Source organism: Coloeus monedula (genome assembly GCF_965178545.1).
Source record: "Coloeus monedula genome assembly, chromosome: 17".
In the NCBI taxonomy this organism is placed as follows: Eukaryota; Metazoa; Chordata; class Aves; order Passeriformes; family Corvidae; genus Coloeus; species Coloeus monedula.
The window spans coordinates 4,030,364-4,054,000 of record NC_138797.1 but is presented as its reverse complement, the minus strand read 5'-3'; the positions used below and the strand labels follow the sequence as shown (position 1 = coordinate 4,054,000).

The window sequence follows — 23,637 nt, the reverse complement described above, 5'->3', positions numbered from 1 at the left end:
GGGAACAGCACAGAGGCTCCAGGGAAGGCCACAGACCCACACACCACTACAGCAAGTCTGTATTTCACTGGTGATCAGCTGCTGCCATCTCATACAGACTTTGGAAGTCCCTGAGCCTAAAACGAGCAGCAGAGGATTCTTCAAGCATCTCATGCATCATTTATTCAAAACTCGTGGATTGCCAAGGTCCCTAAAATTGAGTTAATCTGCTATAAGGGTTTAGAGCCCAGTCCTACAAAGATTAAAAGGTGGGGAAATGCTGTTTGCATGTGAAGTCCAACCCTGACTCCTGAGCTCTTATTATCACTGAATAAAGTCTGGGATACAGCAAGGAAAGGGTTTGATCTCAGTTTGCTCCCCAAGAAACCGGATCGCCAGCACAACATGGTCAAGTTTCACTGCTTTAACTGAGAAAAAAAATATAAAATATAAGAGGCCTCCCTGTTGGACCTGGGCAGGTGGGCTCAGCGGGCAGCAGGAACACACAGGGAGGTGTGAGCTCCTCCCACGCCTCACCTGATGCAGCGCAGTTAATCCATCCTCATTGCACAGGTCGGGGCTGATGTTGCTCTTCAGCAAGTAACACACTGCAAGGAAGGACAGAGGAGAGTCAGAGCAGCCACGCTGCCACATCTCTTGCTCTCAGCCAGCGCTGGACAGTTCAAGGCAGGGAAATTCACAACATCAGTGTGGGCAGAGCTGCAGGAGCCACAAGCCCAGCACTGGCTTGTCACCGCAGTGGGAGAAGAGCCTTCCTGGGTTTATCCAGCAGAGAGCACCAGCACACAATTTTCTCCCAACCTCCTTCCAAAGGAGACTGTTAATACAGTTTAAATTTTCATTCACTTGAGCTGGAACAGTCTCCATTTTTACCGTGTGCTTCACAACGCCGCAGTGCAACCTCTGCACTCTGTGGCCCAGGAGAGCTAAAAGGGGATTTTGGGATCCCAAGTTAGAACCATGAGAGAGATCCCTCCCACCATGAGAGGGATGAGGTCTTGCCTCAAGAAGTAATTGATCCATGATGAGAAACCAAACACATTCAGGGCCCTGTCACATCTAAATACACCAGGGTGGCTTTGGACATTTCGCTTGAGTTGCTGGGTGTTTGGAGAAAGCTTCCCAGAGGCTTTAGTTTTTAATCACTGCTTTGGGGGGAAAGGGTAAAGATTTATTCCATTAAAATGCAAATTTCTGAAACACATGAAAAGTCATTAACCCCTAGGTGAAAAAACAAAGTTTGCTCTGAGGTACAGATCTTGCACAGGGCAATAGCAACAAGGTTGGCAGAGGCCATAAATTAACAGCAATACCAGAAAGCCTTCAAATTCAACACTGCTGACAGATCTTGATGATCCATACCCTTTTTCTGCCATTTACGTGCTCATTCCCTGCTTCTTCTCCAGAAATTTCACTACCTAATGCTTTTCCTACCTCAAATGTCACTGACAGCACAAGCACAAGCCAGAGGTTCATAATCATCTCCCCAGGGCCAGAGCAGAAACAGATATTCACGTCACATCTGATTTGACGGCAGGGATGCAAGCACTGAGTGAAACCAGAGCTGCACAACAGGGCACACTGACAGAGCTAAAAGGGCAATAACCATCCTCAGAGCTGGCAATCAAAAACACCGCAAGGCTGCTCACTCCAAAGCATCCTGCAGCCTCTGATCCTGTCTCACTGTCAGAGGGAGCTCTTCCCCCAGCACATCCACGGGGAAAACCATCTGCAGGGCTGTCCCTAGGGACAGAGCACTTCTGGCATGCAAAGCAGAACATGGAAAACACACCCACCATGACATCACTGATGATTTATGAGGCTTTGTTTAAAAGATCTGAAAAACACACTTGCAAGAAAGGCAAATTGAAAGCAAAGTGAGATTTTGGTTGGAAGCCACTGCTCTGACGTTATCACAAAGGAAGGCAAAACCAGGCAGAAGTGAAATAAAACACACCACAGGGTTGTTTCACCCAACTCAAAACGAATGCTTGGATTTATTTTTGCTGGAAATAATTTCAAGGCATTGACACTTGCTCAGTGGAACTGCTGCAAAAAAGCAGAATACAGCAAAGACAAAACTCATCCAGCACCACAGTGAATCCAAAGGCTCTGTTTTTTTCCAGCTCAAAGGCCAGTGCAGGAAGCCCATGCCTACACTGGACTCACAGCCCCAACACTTGCATGCATAACAGTAATAAGAGCACTGAACCTCAGCCAGTATATCCAATTTAATGACTCTGCTTCTACTGTTTCTGGCCAGCCCTGAGCTCTTGCTCTCCTAATCCAAGCTGAGTGATAGACGAGTCATTCACCAGTGGCTCTGGTTGTCCCTTATTTACATTGGATGCTCTGCCATTAGGGTTTTAATTCAATCTCAGTCAGTTAAGTGCCATTGTGTACTAATGACACACAGCTCTGTAATCATGTTTTGCCTGATTATGGAGATTTGGACAAGTAGATGCTGGCAAATTAACCTTGTAAGAGCTGTCTCTCCATGGGAAGAAGCAGCAGCATAAATCCCAGCTTGTTACAGGGTTCTGTGTCGAAGGCACTGTGATCATGGCTTGACAGAGCTTGTGAGAGGCCCTGAAGGGTTAAGATTCAGGAAAGTTTTAATCTTACCCTAAAGAAGGTTTGAATCCTTCACTAACCCCTGCAGCAGCCCTCATGTCCCCAGTGCACCTCCCCTTGGCTCCCTTCTGCCCTCAGGACAGGCTCACCCTATTTCCCAGTATCTCCCAGCACAGTGAAGACTAACAGCCACAAGACACCAGAAATGGCAGGAAAAGTCAGATAATGAAGCAAGGTATGGACATGGTACCACTGAGTCAAGGCAAACAAGGCATGAAGAAGAGATCAGACTCCTTTCTGACCAGTCCTAAGCTGAAGCTTGCATTTCAAGGCTCGGTGGGGGAGCACAGGGTCAGGCAGCAAGGAGCCCTCATTTCCACCCACCAGCCCAAGTTCACAGCAGAACACAGCCCCATTCCTGCCCACCAGCCCAAGTTCACAGCAGAACACAGCCCCATTCCTGCCCACCAGCCCAAGTTCACAGCAGAACACAGCCCCATTCCTGCCCACCAGCCCAAGTTCACAGCAGAACACAGCCCCATTCCTGCAAACCAGCCCAAGTTCACAGCAGAACACAGCCCCATTCCTGCCCACCAGCCCAGCAGCAGGGCACAGGGTGGCAAAGAGCAGCTTCATCATCCCCTGCTCCCTGTGAGCTGCAGAGGCATATGGAGGGAGGACAGGGACACCTTCCCCATGCCCACTACCCAGGAGCAGCCCTTCCCAAACAGCCATGAAGAACGAGTCCTCCTTTCTGATAAACTTCATGGGACATGTGCATTTGTGGGTTGTCCAGTGCCCTAAGAATAGGAAAGGGGGGCCAGAACTGTGATGCTTTGCAGTGCTGGAAGCTGCACCCTCAGCTGTGGCAGTGCCACTGACCTGCTCTGCTGCCTCACACACAACATAAGGGACAGGCACCTGAGCATGCAAAATGCTCCTCTCTTCAAGCCCTGCCGGGGTCACACGCTTCTCTGCAGAGCCCAACACCTTCTCCCCCACCTCCAGGCACGACTGATGCTGTACAGGTAGGAAGCAAACACTTCAGCTCCCAAGGACACAGATTAATCACTCAGTGCCAGCTGATCGCCTTCTGTCGGCTCAAGCCTCAGCCTCCACTCGTGGAAGGACCATCCCCCTGCATGCCTCCGGGACAGCACGGAAATGAGCCCTCTGCAAGCCCCTGAGCCCGACAGAAGGGGCTCTTTGGGGTCACATCAGCAGCTTCAGCAGCATCAGCCTCCACTCTAACACTGCGATTAACTTCTTAGAGAGCTCAGTGCCAAAAATGCTGAGCTCTGTCGAATCTGTGCGCTGCGTGTAGGCGGAGGCAGGTGGGGAGCAGGGGCTGCGTGCGTGGAGATTCTTTATTGCGTGTCGAGCGCAAGTTGTGGGAAGCAGCTCCAAACGCATAGCAAATGAAGGAATGAAAATGATCACAATAAGAGCTGGGTGAACAAATTGTTGTGAATAATTCATTCCAAACTGTATTAACTGAGCAATCACTCAAATGTATTTTCCATTATTCTCCTTGATCTGCCGATAATTGAACCTCTCACACACCACGATGGTGTACATTAATCTTCAATTTATATTTTATCATTCACATCTGTGCTGTGTTAAATGGAAAAAGCTCCCACAACAGCTGTGAAAATACAGCCTCGGTTTTAAGCCGCCTTCCATCAGATGTCCTGGGGCAGCCTTAGAAACATTCTCCTCCCCAAACATAGCAAACCACTTCTCAGGAGCTCCCTCTCCTCCCAGCCTCACTTATCCCCCCCAAAACTCTAAAAAGCAGGGGAAAGGCAAAAACAACATTGCAAAGGTCCTAAGGAAAATTTAACATGGGGCAATCGACCCCCACCTGAAGAGATATTACAGCGCTAGCATTTTTTATTGGTGTTACTTCCCACTGAGTTTACACGAGAAGCAGCTTTTCCAGAAAAGCTCCTAAACCAGATGAAGAAAAAAAAGCTTTTGTCAGTGCAGTTTCCCCTAAGTCAATAAACTACACCATAAAATCCTGGATACTATTACACTCCCATCTATCCCAAGCACTCGCATACCTCAAGCATTAATAACTCATAAGAGAAAAAGCCAGCTGGAACTGATATGGATACCATGGAGGGATTAAAAAAAACCCAACAGACACCATCCTGATAGGAGGTCCTGATTCCTCCCAAAAATATATAGTGGCAAACTGTCTCTACTGGCAAGCAGCCTCACCTGTGTGTTCCAAGTTTATATACACACACAGGCCATTACTTTTTAAAAATCCAGGTTTATCTCGATCTTTTACACTCAACAACTTCTTTTTGAAGTCATTCAAACCCTTCTAGTTCACCTTCTGGTGAACCAGGCACTTTCAGGTCTCCACGGCAGTAGAATAATTTCTGTATGTTCACACATGATTTCACTGCATAAAATGAAGTTTCACTTAGGTTAATAAAACATTTTTACACATTGCTCCAAGTCCCTTTCACCCAAATGAAGTGTAGCTTTAGTCAGAGACCCAGTGTAGCAGAAGAAGCTCCTTCCAGCATTATTTGTAGTGACATACACGCAGGGGTGTTGGCAAACGTCTGGAAAGGCTGATCCCAGCCTGCCAGGCATGGGACTATGGATGGGCTCAGCTACTTCAAAGCTGCATGTTTACTGCTGTGGTTTTGCAGGGATATTTATTGCACAGGAGAAACAATGCCAGGAAAACAGCACTGAAGCTGTGAGCACTCTGCCAGCTTCCTAGCCCAGCATACAATGATACTCACATTTTACAGCATATCTAAACTCTGAGCAATAACAGGATGAACTCGCTCAGCCTTATCCTCCACTCCCTGCAATGTACAACTGATAGCCCATGCTGGTCCATTGATAAACTCCACAGCTCCCTAAAGCTTTCTGAAAGACAGAAAAACCCCACAGAAAGCAAAAAGCCACACTCAGACAGCTTCAAACACGTAGTACACCTAAAAATAAATATGGCCCAGTTTGCCTGCTGAGCCAGCGACGGAGACATCCCATCCCGATTGATCACTGAGCTTTCTCGGGAAAGTTCAAAGCCTGTTAAACACTTCCCACCCAGTGTACAGCCGGGCACACACATTGCTTCTAATAGATCCACAAAATCTGGGAAGTCTGGAGAGAGGCCAGCAGAGCCCCATCTGCTTCATGCCACGTTCACACGGGCAGGGACACTGCACGCGGCTACACTCAGCCCAGGTGCTGCTTCTCTCAAGGAAAACCTATTTCTGACTTTGATGCTTCTTACTTAAGAGGGCACAGCCCTCCTCAGCCCTGAGGAGCCTGTTCTTCACAGCAGGCTCCTCCTGCAGGGTTGGGGGCCGGGCTCATACAAGTTTTATTCTGACAGCAAGCCGTACATTTATTTAATGCACAGGGTCCGATTCTTTCTCCCCATGTTTGTGCATATTTCAATCCACTTCTGCTTTATGCTTTGACCCTTATCCATCACTGCAGCACCTGAGCAACAAGAGGAATGCTACAACGGGACAGCCTCCTACAGCTGCTTCTCTGATGGATGGGCCATAGCCTGGCCCCCACAGCCTTCTGCATCCCACGTTTCTCTTGCTCTGCATGCAGGACTCCAAGCTCTGATAATCCACTTAGTGCTACTGATGATAAACCATCTTTCTTTAATGGCTGCCATCCACCTGGGATTAGTGGGATAAGGAAGCGTGCAAGTTACCCATCTGCAGCCACAGTGCTCAAAGGGCGCAGCAGAAACAAAGCCAAATTAATTTCAGCTGGGAAAATAAAAATTAGAGGATGCTGCCACCTGACATGCCTCTCTAAGGATGTAGTGTCATGTTCAAAAGTATCCTGATCCTCTCTCCTGTCAGAGTAACAGTGAAATTGGTCCACACTGGAAATGTTAAATACATAAAGCAAAATTAAAGTCAAAGATTACTTCCCTGGTTTCCCATTTGTCATCTGGTATTGGAAGAATAAATAAATCATTTCGGGATGGTTTTTAAACAGATGATGGGATTTGAAAGGGATGAGTGTTTTATATAACCTTTGGGCTCAGCTGCCTTCAGCAGGATTTGTGTGGGCAGGGAGCCAGGAAAGCAGATTCCCCAATATCGCTGTGACAGAAACACCTGGGCTGCCAGAGAGCCTCTTCTCTCTTTACGAGGCATTTTGGAGTAGTTATTTGAACGGTCCTGATTTAAAGAGTACTAAAAAAATACATTAACTCAGACTTCAGGAGGCATGGACTGAGCAACCCAAGGCCAAGTTTCCCGAGGATGACTCAGGAGATTGGCAACCAGCAGAGCAGTGCTGGCTTTTTGGGTTTGACAGTTCACAGAGGGAATGGTCCTGCTGTGGTGGAAGCCACATGAGGCAGTGGCCTGAGCAGGGAACGACACCACAAAGCGAGGGATGATGGACAGCCACGTCCTCCAGCAGCAGCTCCAGGGGCACCTGCATCCCCCATCTCCGAAGTTCACACCTGAAATTTTGGGTTTGGTGGACCCAAGCAGGTCCACATCTCATTTCTCTTTGAGTTTCAGGCAGAGCGAGACAAAGGGCACCTAGAGAGCCAGTATCTCAACCAGGACCTCCTGTTCTCCTACTGCTCTGGCTGCTTCCAGCTTTGCTCCTACAAAAACCACTTCCTGGAAGTCAAGACAACACATGCAAATCCATTCAGACAACACAACATCAACACAACATGTGCCTTTTATCTGAGCAGCACAAAGGATCTCACTTATATACACGTTCAGAAACAATCTCTGATGTGTTGGACCAAAATCCATCGACTGAGACATGGAGCAGTCAGCACCTGTCTGTACTAAGCTTATTAGAAATTAAGTCTTTCAGGGTACCAAAAAGGAAATGCATCATAAAAGTTAATTGGCTTTAATAGAAATGACAGCCTGAGAAGTGTTTAGATAAAAGGGAGCAATGTTGTCAGGAGGGAAACTTCTGCAGCTGTCTGAGTCCATGAACAGCCTCCCAGCTACAATAAGCTATTGTGTTATTATTAACACAACAACCTAACAGGTGATCAGAGGAGCAGAATTGCAAAGGCCCCCTCCAACCTCTGTGCAGAGCCAGACTCTCAGGATTTGCAAGAGGATACTCTGATGTGCTCTGTGCAGCAGGAAATAGTTCCTATTGCCATCTGAAAGTGCTCTTAGGTTCCAGAGCCAACAGCCTCTGCCCCAGCTCGTATTTCAGGCATCCCATGACCCCAGTTAAGCAGCTGTATGATGACCTGAACCACATGAATGTTTTTAAGAGTCTCAATTATAAACCAGGAAACTTTCTACTTAGAGTAACGGAAGAGAGGTTGTGGTGGAGGGTGGGGAAATACAGATCTGCATTTCAGGCTGCCCTGAGTTAATACCGAACACTTCCCTGCAGGACAGCCTGCAGACCACACCCCAGGAGCTTGTGGCACACTGGGCTCTCCTCCTCTGCCCCACTTGAACGACTCCTGCTCTGTGTCGTGCCTCTCTAACCCCACCCCGGCCTTCAGAGAGTCCTGGCCTCCTTTCTCCATCTGCTCTGGCTGTTCCAGCACCTTCTCCACTCTGACCTCAGTCAACACCGCTTGGTTTGTTTTTTCCCTCCTTCCAACTTTGTCTCCTTTTAGTTTAGCATGGGTACGCTGGGGACGAAGATCTTTAAGAGCTACAGATCCACGTCACACCCTCCGGTCTGCTCCCATGGGTGGCTGCATTCCTGACCCAGGGTGCCACGAGGCCACGGTGTGAATGCCGGCGAGGGCAGAGCGCGGTGTGCCAGGACACGCGCCCGGCTCTGTGCCACAGTGCCACAGCGGGAGCTGCTGCCAGCCCACACGTGGGAGACCGCAAGGGACATGCCAGCAGTCAAAGAGTAATCTGCTAAAACCTCACCCTCCGCTCCTCAGCACTGCTCCTAACTGGAAATGCTGTGCTGCTGCGCAGTGCAGGAAGGGAAATGCCTGTAAAAGCAGAAAATCATCCCCCCCGCCCCCTTCTTTAGTATCAGATAATGACAGAACATGGTTTCATTTTAAAAACAAACATTACAGCAAAAACCTTCATGCAAGTTTAGCAGCAATCTGAACTTTACCGGAGAAGCACTCGCAATCCTTAGCAACCCTTTTGCTTTTGCAACCAGTAATTATTCAGCAGCAAATTTTACACATTTCAGAGATTTGGATTTCAACAGCACCTTCTATCCAGAGATCTCCCAAAGTGCAGCTGCACTTAGTGGAGTGAGCTCCAGGCTGTCTCCTGGGATTTTACCATCAGTTTTGCCTCATTTCACAGCTGTGACATCTCAACCCAAGTTAGACCAAGGCTCTGGAGGCTCAGGGATCTTTCTTTGCCAAGGTCACAGTGACAGTCCATGGCACAGCTGTGACACTGCCCTTAAGCACCAGGTCCCAGCTCTGTCCTTTAAGCACAAGAAAACTCTACTCTCCCCCATCCTTTCCGTTGTACAGCCAAGAGCAATTGGACAAAGCAGCTGAAGCCTCAGTGCTAACAGCTCTTTTTCATCCCTCCTGCCACATGCCCAAGTCCCAGAAGTTTGCAATTTTAAGGGCTGATCGAATCTCACTATTCCCCCAGACTTTCCAATCACTGTTCCTTCAACTTTCACTTCAGCACCAGTCTCACAGACAAATCACACAGCCCACAATTTAGTCTTCGTATTAACAAAGCAGTGCATTCAAATTTGCTCTCCAGGTCAAGCACCTCCAATCCCAAAGCAATCCCCAAGGTCCAGTGTCCCTCGGTTACCAACAAACTCTTGCCTGAGATGCCAAGAGAGTTTATCTGTGAACGTCATCACCAGAGGTATTCAGCACTGCATGGAAACCAATCCATACATTTAAGAGTGGAATCAAAAGTTAGCACCTGAGCTTGGCAGAAATGCAGGTTTTTCACAGCTAGAATAATGCTTATAATCAGTGAGACAGACACTGAAAAAAGGCCTTCAAATAGGGTCAAAACAAGCAGGCACACAGTGCTACAACCTGGCTTGGCCTATAACCTGACTGTGAGTGCTGTGCACACAGATCACCTTGTTTTAATAATTATCTCACCTGTTCCATTACACAAAGTTGAAAACTCCCTCCAACAACTTCTGCCACAAGCTCCATGTGATTTCTGCTTGCTGCCACCTCAAGAAGCAGAAGATGAGTGTTCCCAGGCTGGGGGATGCAACACAGCTCTGTGACTGCTGGGAGGCCCATGGACAGAGCTTGACAGGTCATTTGGACCTTAGAAAGGCAAAACAAAGCCCAGCTGGCTGTCTTCACCCATCCCTGCCCTGTGCACAGACACCAAAGCGCAGCCTCATGTGAACTGAGGACAGCTTTTGCTGCCAGCCCTCCTCTGCTGAGCTTCCAGCACTTTCATGTAGAAAAGAAAGGAACTGAGCACAGGGTTGGCAGCTCTTTCCTTTTTCACCTCACTTTCAAAAGCCATCTCCATCAGCTTCAATCTCTCATCTGCACAATGCAGCCTGAACTCAGCAAACCCCTCCAGATTAGTGATGGGCAGAGAGAGAAAACCTCTCAATTTCCTGGCAGGGCAACAAGGTGGCTCCCTCGAGGAAGGAGAGGTCTGCGGTCCAAACCTGCAGCAGCTCGGCCTGGAGCTCTGAGCTCAGGACTCTACCAGCCTTCAGGGGCAGTCTGGGAGACTTTTACTTAACCTAAAGAGGAAAAGAGCTGGAAGTCTCCTCCAGAAAGTGCTCGGCCTTACTGCTTCAGGCCAGGGCACTGATGTGAGACGAGCACTTCAGTCTCTGTGCATGCACTGATTTTTTCTTTTTTAATTCATTGCTTTGTGTTTACACACTGATCTTATTATTATTATTATTTTATCTATTACGTGTTATATAACTATATTATTATTATATATTTTTTAAGAAGACATGGTTTAAACCACCAAATTAAAAAAATATGTCATTCCTACAGCTCTTACACAGGTTCAAAGCACCCCACTTATCAGAGCAGTATCTCTGAACATTGAAGCCACAACTCCTTGATGCTGGGAACAAGGAGTGACAGGCAACAGCAGGGAGCAGAGAGAGCATAATATATCCCACTCAGAATCACAGAATTGCTAAGGTTGGAAAAGACTTTTAAGATCCTCAAGTCCAACCATCTGTTGACTTCCCTCCCTTCATCCCTGCGAGAGGACTCTAATCCTGGGATGGAAGACCAAGTCTCCATGCCAGTATTGCAAGTGAAATGCCTTCCCCAGCCTCTGCAGCAAGAGGCAGCTCAGAGGAGTTCTAGTTTTCCTTTCTGCACCAGTGGAGAACTGCTTCAGTCTTCCAAACTATATCACATTTCCCAATAAAATAGCAGTTTGCAAAATAATTAACAGCCATTAAAATTCCCCATTAAGTTTTGCCACTAACAACAGCAGGACCATTCTCCTCCCAGCAGCAGTGAAAACTGCTTATTTCTGCAGTAAACCCAGTGTTGTTAATGAGCCATTTTATCCCATCCAGTTTGCTTCTGAGAGCTCCCCCACCAGCAGATCCCTCTCACTGGGGAGTTTTTCATTACAGATTTAACACTACCAAGAGCCTGAGCACACGGACCACCTTTGAGCTGTCACAGTGCAAGAACGGGGACATCCATCTCCTGGTTAGTGGCAGAGTGCCCTGTACTCACTGCACCCCTTACACCGAGGAGTAAAGGGGGAGAGAGCCTCTCTCCTGCCATGATGCTTGAGGAGAACAGGCTACATGATCAAATTGACTAAAATAACCCCAATTCTGAAAATTAAGGCAAGAGGAAAGCCAGGCTCCAGCTTTGTGCCATCTCCCACCGATTCCACCCTCTAATATTTTGACTTGAACATTTACAAGAACAACAAAATGCTTCAGTAGCTCAACCCACCTTGGTAAGTTCATCAAAGAAATTAATGCTGCAGTGGCTGCTTACACCACTCTGCTGACAGCACTAATTACAGGCTGCAGAGGTGGATCCCAGTGACAGCAAAGGGGTCCAGGAGCTGGCTGGGAATGCATGGGAATGGGCAGATGTGCATCCCTGTGCCACTGCTTGGGCTGGACACAGCACTGCCCTGCTTCCTCCTGCTCCTAACCCCAAAATGCAGCATCTCCAGCACTGAGTGTAACTGAGCAACTCTGGCAGCTTCTGCTGTTTTTCTGCCAACCAACACCCAGCAGAAGAGGTCTGGAGCATCCTACTAAACACCTTTTTGAGAGCAAGTCCTACATTAACAGGAGTAGGGCTGGCTAACCAAGGTGACAGGGCCCTTACAGACCATCACGAGGATAGCAATCCAAGTGTTCTGGTTCCTGGAGACATCATGGACCATTTCATCTCCTGTGAAATTAAGTGGGAGGATTGTACTCTCCCTCACTAAACACAGGGTATAACCTTCCTCACACAAGAAGTCCTGTCCTGAAGGCATGGGCAGAAACCCACAAGCTCAGTGTGACTTGTGCCAAGAGCACTTGTGTCTGTTTTGGGAGATGCAGGAGATCTGATCCTCATTGCTCGATCTGTGATCAAGCACAAGGTCCCTCCCCACCTGTTTTTGGTTCACCTTTGTCTGGGAAAAACACAGGCTTAAAAAAATTTATTATTTTTCCAGTCAGCTGTTTGTAAAAAAATGCTTTTGAGATGTTTCTCACATTTCACAGGCTGAGGCAATCCCACTCCAACCCTCCATCAGCACCCAGTTACTGCTACAACAGAGAAACCCCATTTCTTTCTGTTCATCTGGTCATAAAGAATCACCCCCAGGGAAAGGAGCCCACCCCACCAGAAGCATCCAACGAGGTCTGGATCTCACACAAGCAGCTGCAACCAGTACAGTTGTATAATGGAAACCTGACCTACAAACCCTGAACCAAATTCTAGTTGTTCCCCTTTGAGAAGTGAACACGTGAAGGCCGCACAAGTCTTCTGCCCTGGCTGCTGCCTCCTCCCACAGCTGTAACCCCAGCTTGGCTCCACATCCTGACAGGACTGTTACCTCTCCTCCATCCAGCAGAGCTGGGAGGAAGGGGACCACCAGCAATAAGTGAGTTAAAATGGGCCCTGGTTGCATAAATTGCATCATCTGTGCCACCTACAACTGAGGGATGGCTGTGTTTTGGTGGCTGAGCTCTCCACACACCACCACCCGCTTCTGGGTTGAAGGAAAGGAACACAAAGGAACAGCTGGTGCTGCCTCTTCCACCCAACAGGGCACCAGCAGCCCTGGAGCAAGGGAACGCATCCCTGATGGAGCAAACGGCCCCGTACCTGCTCTGGGGACAGAACAGCTGTGTGGGCTCTAAGGACAAGCGGGTGACACAGAGAGCTTCTGGGACAGACAGCATTACCCTCTCTGCTGCTGGAGCCTTGCTCTCCAGTGCAACCCCAGTTCCCCAGGAGGGCTCTTTCTCTACACAGACCCAACAAACCAGATGGGTTTGAGGTGTTTTGTGCCTGTAACACACAGCAGCATCAAAGACGTTAAGAAGAAGAACATATTGCACCAGAGAGTCTAACAAATAACACACCCATAAAAGCAGAGAGGAAAGCTCAGCACAAGCAGGCAAATCACAGCAGCTGGGAACTGCAGAGTCACCCTGGGAAGGGGACAGGAGGCAAGGCAAAGCCATCTCCTCCTCCACCGCAGCATCAGCCAGGAGGGTCCCGGTCAGAAGGGAATTCGGACACACCTGAGCCCCAGAGAGCTCAGCAAGATGCACAAACCTTCCCTTGGGTTTCTACTCTGCAGTAAAATTCCAAGAAGCATTAAAAGGAGGTTCTTGAAAGGACTGTGAAAGGAACAGGAGCTCTCATAAGGAGGTCCTTACACTGTCAGCAGTTCTGAGATGCTTTGCAACCATCTGATCCCTCCTTCCCCCACACAAAGTATGTAAATCAAGGAGTTTCTTCAGAGAGTGAACTAGATTTGAATGACAAGGTTTCCCAGCTCCTTGGCTGGAAATCCCTTCCTTTCCTACAGTCTTGCTGGAAATACGGAGAAATCTGCTGTTGATGAAGCACATTCCCAGCAGCAAAAGCCAGCAGTGATGGAGAGGGGCCAGGCTACGCTGACCCACTGACCAGTCCTTCTCGGCCACACTCCTGGGCCAGCTCCCACGTGTCCATGCCACACAGGGTACAGCATCTCCCTTCATGGATGACGCTTCCCTCTCACAAGAAAAACAGCTGGATAAAAACTGCCCTGTTGGACTTACCCCAAGAGAAAAGCCAACCCAGTCTGCAGTCGGGAAGGGGCTGCATGAGCCAGCAGGGAAGATGCTCCTTCACCCACACCTGCCTTTCCCAGCGGGCAGTTTGAGCGTGTTACAGCCACCAGGAGCACAGTGAGAGAGATTTTGGCCATCACACGTAACCACAGTGGATAATAACTCACTGAACACCTGATTTACTTAATGACTGTACCAGCAGCTTTGCAAGACGTGGGTGATTCCAGAGGCAGTCGGTGCTTTGCTGCTGCTCCAAGTCACAGCAAGTGCAGCCAAGCCCCACAGCAAGGCAGGAACACTGAGACTTCCCCCAGCTGTTCTTATCTTGTCTCACAGTATTGGGACCTATCGAGACCAAACAAGCCATGGCATTCACTGAACTCTGCTGTGGCTGGGAGTGCTGTAAATCACATGCAGGGACAGGCTCCTCATGCAGAAGTGACAAGGAAGATGCATCTGCAATGATTTTATGGCACATCAGCATAGAAAATGGTTTTGTGTTCCTAAAAGCAGGTGATTAAAATTCCAAGATGTCACAGATTTTAATCCTGAGCTAATTTTTTCCTCTCTTCTATGCTGTATCATACATCACCGCTATCAAGAGAGCAGAACTCTCAAAAATCAGATGTCCTGAAGCTAGAGTACAAGAAAATTATGTTTTCTACAGCAAATCAGTTCAACAGAGGCTCAATAAAACATGATTGATAATTAGTGTTTTCTTTTTGGCAGCTAGTAGCAATTGTCTTCTCCTTAAGCCTGGTGCATTTGCCAATTTAAAACTAATCTGTCCAAAAATGAAACAAAACATCTGCCAAAAAAAAATCCCAGTGAATATTGGTTATGATTTACAAAGTTCTACAGCAGAGTGTCACCTGCTACAGCATCAGACAACTCAACAGTAATGAGGGTAGAGCTGAGACAGCCTTGTGGAAAGAGCCATCAGGCAAATGGAAAATGGATGGCAATAGCTAAATCAGTTTAGATTTCCTTAACAGAGGTAGATCAAAAGAAAACTAACCCGATTAGGAGGGAGAGAAACACTGATCCAGATTCATGGAGCAAAGCAGAACAGCTATAAAGTGATATTTATGCCTGTTTTCCTTTCCAGGGCTGCACAAAGCACCAGCATGTACCAGTAGGTCTGGCCCAGATTTATGGGCTAAGGGTAGACCCTTTTAAGCAAGGACAGCTTCTCTTCCCCAGCTTACTTTCCCAGTTAAGCAACTGTCCAAAAAAAAAAAAAAAATTAAATAGGCCATAAAAAAGCCTCCCCAATTTAATTAAATAGAGTAAGTGATAGTCACTGCCTCCTGGCAGTGCCATTCTCCCTGCTCAGGGCACCTTGTCCTGGTTACAGCAGGGCAGGGATGCACTGCCAGAGCCCGGCTTTTGGCTCAGCCCAGTTCACACAGCACCAGATTTGGTGCCAGCACTGGCTGTGGCCATGCACAGGCCCCTGAGCATCCTGCCCTGAGGGTGCAGGCTGGTGTAGTTACATGGCCCCTGACACCAGAGAGGGCACATCCCTGCTGCTGCTGGCATGCTGCAGCACTGAATATTGCAGGAGTACAACACACACCCACCCCAGGAGCACCGTGCCTGCCTTGCCGAGGAAAGCCTGACACAGATCCTGGTCCCTGAACCAGCCACCAGCTCCTCCAGCAAACCCTCTGCTGCCTGAGATGAGCCCACTGCTACTCAGAGCTGCCACCACTGCTGCCAGGGGCTCATTTCAGCTGACTGCAGCGCTCAGTGCTTTGCTGGGTATCCAGGCTCCTCATTAGCCACCACCCCAGCACCCTGTGCCATGGCCAGCACAGCCACCAGCCTCCCCCTTAGCCCCAGGGCCCCTTTGCAGCAACACCCACCCGGGCTGCCAGGGTAAAAAGCTCCCTGAAGCCACTCCTGCTGTCCCCAAACCCCACGGGAAGGACTCACTGCCCAGAGATAATGACAGCACAAAAGCTCCCTGCCACCAGCAGTCTCAGAGAAGGCCACCCTGGCTGTGTCCCCACATGCTCTTGGCAGCCTGCTGCTTTCCAGAGCTGTGCATGTCCCAGGGGATGTGTGAGCACAGGTACACAGCTTTTTTCCAAAGCAAACGCACTCCCAGGCTGACACTTTTGTTCAGGTTAAACACCTATGCCCCCAAGACAGCATTTTACACCATCACTCTCCACACCACAAATTGTGCCAAATCTAAAGAGGTTTTTGTTGCTGAGGAGGCTGCCCCAGAGCCAGGGCAGGCTGCACCACTCACCCTGATCCTGCAGCTTGTGCCTCCTGCTCTGACAGGGAGACCTCCAGCCTCCCCTTCACCTACCCCATAAGCATTTCCACCAGCAAACCCTCTCCACTCACAGTTCCGTGTTTCACCCTCCTGGCTTCCACCCCAGCTGTGGAGAATTCAGACATCGCAACAAAAGCAAAGGGATGCCCCTAATAAAACAGCCCAATGTCCTCTCATATTTTAGTGAGAGATAATAAACACAGCCAAGGCTTTGCAGGAGTCCCACCAAACCTCCACACTCCTGACACGAGTCAGACACCACCTGACACCTCCCAAGGAGCTGATATTGCATTGGATGTATTAGGATCTAACGCAGAAGCTGTTTTGGGAAAGGGCAAAACCAACTTTGCCCACTGCAGTGACAATAAACACCCTCCTCATGCCCTCCAGCCCCAAGATCCTGTGGTCTCTGGGTGACCAAGCTGTTATTTTCACGTCCCAGTCACTCAGGAACCAGTGCAGGGCTCTTAACCCCATGGCTCAGCCCACTGGGTTTCGAAGGCCTCTCCAGCTGTGACACCTCAGGACCCCCACCCACGATGCTCCATGAGGAGCTCTTTGCAGAGGGTCCAGCAGAGAAGCACAGCTGACAAATGAGGTGCCACAGCCACGAGCAGTGTGGACGAGGAGGAGTTCTAAACAGATGTGAGCAGCTCAGTGGGTAGGTAAACAGGATCCCCACTTCTTTCCTGTTCCACGGCTGGAAAACCCACAGGCCCTTCCTGCAGGAAGGGAAGGAGGAGGGTGGGGAGCCCACAGCACTGGGGTCAGCTTCCAAAACTGGGAACTGGCTGTCCCAGGGATCTACTCCTCCCCATGGCACACACAAGATGTTTTCACTGCTGCTGGCAACTCCTGGTTCTGCTCAGGGTGACCCCTGAGGGATCATGCCATGCCAGTATATTTTAATACCATGGGGCAGTGACTAATGGGGTGGTCTGCACAGCAGCATCCAGCAGGAAGGAGCTGAGTGTTCTTCACGTGGATTCTGTGCTCTATGGAGCACAGTGCATTAGGTGACCAAACCAAACTGACTGCAGTAAAGTCCAAATACCCAAATATCTTTGGAGGTCTATGCCAAATGCTCAAGGATCCACAGGAAACCCCCAGTCAGTGGTAGCTGAAGGTATTCCTATCAGAGCTTGGTCCAGGATGGCTGAGTGAGGAATGTATTTGTGCAACCATGAGAATGACACAAGGATCGAGCAAAGCCACATGGCCACACCTCTGGCTCATCACCCTTGCCTTGCTCTGGGCACAGCTCCTTCCACCTCTATCTGCAATCCACACTGTCAATCCCACCTCACAGGAGAAAAATCAGTCAACAAATATTGCCCTTGAGCTACAAGACAAGTCTCTGGATGTAAGCAAAGCAAGAAATATTTCCTGTTCGCTTGCTCCCTGTAGGGTAACTGACAGATCAGTGCTGCAAACATTGCCATTACTGAAGACGTGGCAAATCCTGGAGCACCAACTGATACAGTGCAATGATGACCCAAGTCCTGAATTCATGCTACAGATCCAGTGCTGACCTGTACTCAGATGACAGCTTTCGTGGCTCTAAAGAGTGGTAGAAAATTGCCACAAACGGGAGTAATTTGGGTCAGGGGACAGAGCAGCAGCTTTTTCATAGCTATTTCACAACTGCATGATTGAAGTTATAAGAAATAAATTTCCTGTGAAAGCAAAAGGAATCCTGCTTAGGTGCCCTTTCAGAGGAAATTTTAAACTCATTTGCCCTTTTAATAAAAGCAAAATGGACTTGCAGCACCTCTCCATGACCCACTGTCACCTACCAACCAGCCAGGCTGTGGTTTTGGCACAGCATCCAGCAGCAGGTTGGAAGCTGGCTGGTTACAGCCTAGACTGGAACGTCATCTCACATTCAGGACGTGCATCACTGTTGTGACAGCACCAGCTTTAGGGGGAAAGAAACCCCTGTGATAACTGCCTGACAGGCAGGAGGATGCCACTGCAGATCCACGGGGACTGTCCTCCTTCACTGGAGCTCTGGCTCTTTCTAACGCCTGCTATTTCAGGCTGTTAACACCAAAATTTTAATTAAAAGAAGAGGCCCATTTAAGCTCCTGTGGAGCCCTGATCCAGCCTTGCTAATTAAAGACAAACTGACAGGATCTGAAATGATAAAATAAACCAGGTCTGAAAAGTTTGAGAGGCACAGAACGAGTCTGAGCTCTAAGTAGGTTGAAATTTGCTCTCCATGTGAGCACTGTGTGCTGTCCAGCCCCAGGTTTCTAAGCGAGGTCCTGGTCTCTGTGGAGCTGACAGACTCTCCAGAGGGTTCATCAACACGCCCCAGGTCGGATCTCACCTGTCTTCTCTGACAGGACATAGGATCTGAACCCAGTGCTGGCAGACAGACACACAAGTTCTCTCCATGTCCTTAACCTGAGTGAAACGGCCGTCCTTTACTGCAGGGTCACTGCACCTTTCCAGCCCCAAGAGGCTGAGAGCTGCGAGGGATTTCCAGGTGGATTCCTTGTCCCAAGTCATGGGGCAAACCACAAACATCCTGCAGCAATGAAACCTTGGTGCAGCAGAGCTTCTCCCTTCCTGTGCAAGGACTTCATGCTTTTCGTCCCGCATTATTGAACAGGGTAAAAATTTGCTGTTATTGGTAAGACAGACACAGAGAATCCTTCAGATCAGATAATTTAAAAGACCATGAATATACCAAGCCATCATGTCTCAGTCCTTATCATTGCAACCAGAAGCATGGAAGTACCAGCACCTCGCCCCTCACCCTTGCTGCTCCAACTGGAAATACTTTGGAGGTGCCACCCTCTAAAACATGGATGTGTCCAGACAGATGCAGGTGTAACACAGGACAAAATAGAAGCTGTGTGCAGGTAACTGCCATGAAAACCATCAGCTGCCACCAGGCTAAAACAGGACTGGTGCAAGCAGGGAGAACGGTGTGAGAATGAGGTTAATTCCTGCTCGAGTCTCCCATTTCTAGAGGTTGACTCTACAGCAGTAGCCCACAGAACAAAAAAGTATGAGTGCTGTTTGGTGGGGGGGCATTGCTTGGGGTTTTGTTATGGAGGAGGATTGTGGTGCTTTTTATCTAACAGGATTTCTCGTCAGCCCAGGTAAAGGCAGACAAAGCTAAATGAGACTTTGGAAGTTTCCCACTACATTTCAGAGCTTGATGCTCTTACACTCAAGGCAGAGACCTTCTTGCCACTTTGAAAGCACAGCCCAGCACAGCAGACAAGACCACCAGGGAAATGTGAATTAAGGCCTAGCTTGAAAACCTTGACTAAGCAGAGAAATGCTGCAAACTGCTATAAAAACGTATTCAGAACAGGAGAAACACCCTAGAGTAACTAAAGCCCCTTTCCCAGATGAGAGGCACTTGCAGCCAGCCTACCTCATGCTATCCAGGGAACCCAGAGGCCACATCCAGCAAGAAAAAGTTGCAAATTGCAGGGACCTCAGTGGAAACTGCATCCGCTTGCTAGGAGCTGCACATGGGCTCTTGTTCCCCGAATTAAAAGGGAGGGCAAGGTGCTTGATTGCATCTTGGCTCTTGATTACAAATGCACCAGCAGCCAGAATTAAACAGTTGGCTTCCTGGCCTAATATTTAGCATCCTTTAGTGCTGGGTTAGAGGGTGGGCAAGGCTTAGGGGATGTTTTTATATACCAGCATCTTTTTTTTTTTTTTAAATTTTATTTCTTCTCAAGACATTTGCAGTGAATGATAACATTTCCCAAAGATCTGGGCTGGCTCCAGAGGAAAAAACAAGCAGTGGAAGTGTCTGTAGAAGCAGCTCTGCACTAGGCTATAAGGCACTGCCTGAACCAGCTGCCATAGCAACTGCTATTAAAGAAAGAATTAGAGCATTCTTCACAGAAGTAGGAAAACTCCCAGTCAATAAGCGTAAGGATGAGATGCAAAGCAAAAAAAAAAAAAAAAGAGGATAAATACAAGCAAGTAGGAAAAATATGTACAACTGAATGAGAAGCAGGGCCACTTGCACAGGTAGGTGTGCTCTGGTGTTGTGGAGATGCCTATAAATACACTAAGATACCTAACTCCACCCTCATTAGCAAACATTTTAGATACAGTTGATCCTGCCTTGGGGCAGGAGGTGGATTACATGACCTCCTGAGGCCCTCTCAACCTCTATTTTCCATGATTCTAGGAGGGAGAAATCTACACCAGCTGAGCTGAGCTGGCCCCATTCCAGAAAGCCAGGAATTTAAATCTGGAAAAAAAATAGATTTAATCCACTTTTCAAGTTCTCCTTGACCAGGAGAAAGGGGCAGAAAGCAGAGCCTGCAACCACAGCTTACAGGCAAGTTCTTGCTGGCCGGAAATGCATTTTCAACTGTACCAGGGGTAAAGCAGCAACATCATGTTTCACCCTTCAAGAAGGATTCACCCCCAAAAGTATTCATTTTCCCACCAACATAAATTTGCAGAGAACAATCATATACGTGGCTGCAGACCTGTGGTTTTGGTTGTGGGCTGTTTTGCAGGGGGTTGTTTTACAAAATACACTTGAAAACAGAATGATGCTGCAAAAAGCCAGAGAGCTCTCGGGATCGATCAGGCTCATGTCCTACATCCCTGGATTAGACCCCACAACACAGCCCTGCAGCAGGACAAAGCCTTGGCTCTCAGAGCTCACAGCCAAGGAGAGAAAGCAGACGAAATTTCACTCTGGGTTGTGCTGCTTATTACGCAGAAGACACCAGAGGTCCCTGACAGAGCTGCTGTTTATGCTCTCTGGTTCTTCGCTATTGGAGTGGGACAAAACACGCGGTGAATGGAGTGCAGGAAACAGCACACACCTGGGGAGGCAGCCAGGCAGGCAAGAAACACACTGTCTGCACGAGAAAACCCCGTGTCCCAGCCCCTCGAGCAAGGACCTGGCTGGGCTGTAGGGTCTGCCCTTCCAGGCGTTATCCCACCGAGCAGGCAGCCAGGCGTGCTGCTCTCAGTGCTCCATCCCATCCACGGCCATGCCTTGGCCCCCCTCGTGCACATGGCAGGCAGTGGTCCCCTCAAGAGAAAACACAAGAACAACCAAGCTGGGAAGTTACAGGCTATAAAGAGCCACTGACATATCAGCAAGTAATTCCAGGCTCAGACTGGGAAGTGCTGGCTTCGACATTCGGAGGAGACACCAGGAAACAAGCAGGCATGCAAGGCTGTCTCCGTGTCACAGGAAGCAGAGCAGCCAGCACAGGGAAGGGAAAGGTTAAATGCCACTGATTTAGCACCTGTAGGCAGGGACATCTCCAGGCACCTGGTTGAATTAAGGTCCCACTGATAATCTGCCTTGGGCTCACAAAAGTCTGACGTTCCTGGCGAAGGCGGCTGCTGCATCCTGAGCCCTCCCTGCCGTGATTTGGCTGGGCAGGGTTTGAGAGCAGATGGTGACCTTACATATCCTACCTACTGCACCTTGCAGGCACAACCTGAGGAGTTCCAGCCTCTCCTCCCCATTGCCCAGATCTCCTTTGGAGGCAGGAATACTCCTCACACACAGCCACACTAACACCATTGACAACACCAATAAACCAAAGAAATGTCCAGTTTGTATTCAGGTGCACGTGCAACCAAGGAGACATCGAGTTTCTCCTCCAAAACACACTGTAGCCAAATGTTGGAAGGTGATTAAGTGACTTAAGCTATATCTAGTAAGAAATGAAATCTTGACAACAGTCATTGGCCAATCCCTGTTTGATTAAAAACACCTTAAACCCAAACAGTCTATTCTTACTGGCAGGACAAGCAGTTTGAATGCAATGTTTATTCATTAGCCTGTAATTCTATTACAAAATACACCAAAAATATTTTCAGTGGTATCAGAAATGGTGGGAGGCAGCACACATGTAAAAGCCAGAAAATGAAATGATGTGGAAATGACCAAATTTTGGGGGGGGGGGGGGGAAATAAAATTTTCTGATCAAACTTTTTTGTTTAAAGAAAAATTTTCAAATGAATTGTTGAAGTTGAGTTCAGATTTGGGGAAGGAGAGGGCCTCATGCCAGGAAAACCTGAGGTGGACTTCCACCATTAATTTCAAAACAGAAAAGTTGGCATTTGAAGCTCTTATGAATATAATTTCCCCACTTGATTGAATTTCAGAGAGTAAGGGAAAAAAATTTAAAAATATTTATGTGTTATGACAACAGAGAAAGTTGCTGATTCAATATTGCTCACACTCCCAGATGCCTCTAGTTAGCTGCCATATGCAAATCACCCCGTGTTGGCATCACATCCAAATTGCATGAAAAAGCCAAGTTAAAATGTGGCCAAATACGTGAGTCTGCTTTTGGAAGACACACCAACCCCCATTAACAAAATTAACGAAATTCATCATTTCCAAGGGCTCCCACATGCAGCTTCCTAAAGAGGACAGCTCTCATTTCCACACCCAGTGAGTTTAAAGCTCAAGAAATGCCTTTGTTATTGAAAAGAAACTTCTAATTTCTGTCTCAAGCCATTCCCAAATACCCAGATACACACTCAGACTGATGGTGATAAGAGATCTTTTCTTTTCAGAGGCCTTCAAAGGGCACAAAACCCAGGGGGAAAAGCTTCTCAGACAGATAAATGCACTTACTCACAGACCTGGACACAGAAACCCCACAAAAAAGCTTCAGTAGAGTAATGATGTGGATGGAAAATTAAGGCACCTCATAAAAGGTTTGAGGTAACAAGGGAACAGATCACATCAGCTTGGAAAGGTTAAAGAAAGCAATTTATAGACACTAATTAGGGCCTCTTTTAAAAGTGCCTTTGCAAATGACAAGGTTGGGTTTATTCCAGAGAGGTGCAAAGGGAGCGTGGTCGGGGTGGATGAGCCTCGCTCGGCATCACAGCACAGGAACAGGGAGATTTGAGGGATGGCACAAAGGGAACAGGGGGAATGTGTTTATATGAACAAGTTGCTTCCTCCCCAGGGAAATCTTCCCCCACAGGACCCAGTGAGCCCCAAGCTTACGCCCTCTGCTCTGCCACTGGGAACTGTTTTGCCGAATGCCAAGTCCAAGGTCACCAAACTCGCGTTTTCCTTCACTTTCAGGCTCACCAGCCATAAGGATCTGCACAGCTGAACTCCTGCAGAAGCGCTGCTTTATGCAACTCTCTGGCTCTGATAAAGTTTTGCTTGCAGGATGAAGTGCCAGGAGGTGGGAGCTGAAGGACTCCGCAGCGATGCTTCCTGCAGCCATCGCCGGGGGGGCAGCGGCTGCCTGTGGGAGGCACCTCTCATCCCAGAGCAGGAGAAACCAGGGCACCTCCGGCACTGCTGGAAGGTGAATCAATCCTTGGGGTCTCTACTTCCCTGCTGGCTCCTTGAAGGGAGCCCAGCTCACCCTGAAGCCAATTCCAACACCTCCAGTTGGTGTCATTCAAGCGGGAGCTCCCCCAGCAAACAGCCCAGGTGTGCAAAGGGACCTCCAGACAGCAAATGCCACACGTCTGTACAAGCAGCCACTTTACCCACCTCTGGGATCTGTTCTTTCAGTTTACAGAACACCAGCTTGTCTCCCCATGTTCTGAGGCTGCTT

At 48.5% G+C, this 23,637-nt stretch overlaps 1 protein-coding gene across 1 annotated transcript in view; it reads right to left on the bottom strand.

Annotated features, from left to right (window-relative positions):
• Positions 1 to 23,637, bottom strand: part of PPP1R16B (protein phosphatase 1 regulatory subunit 16B) — a 55,701-nt gene that overhangs the window by 10,552 nt on the left and 21,512 nt on the right. The window contains exon 3 of the mRNA XM_082293042.1: positions 517 to 587. Within this exon, the coding sequence (XP_082149168.1) occupies positions 517 to 587 (71 nt within the window). The remainder of the gene's footprint in view (positions 1 to 516; positions 588 to 23,637) is intronic.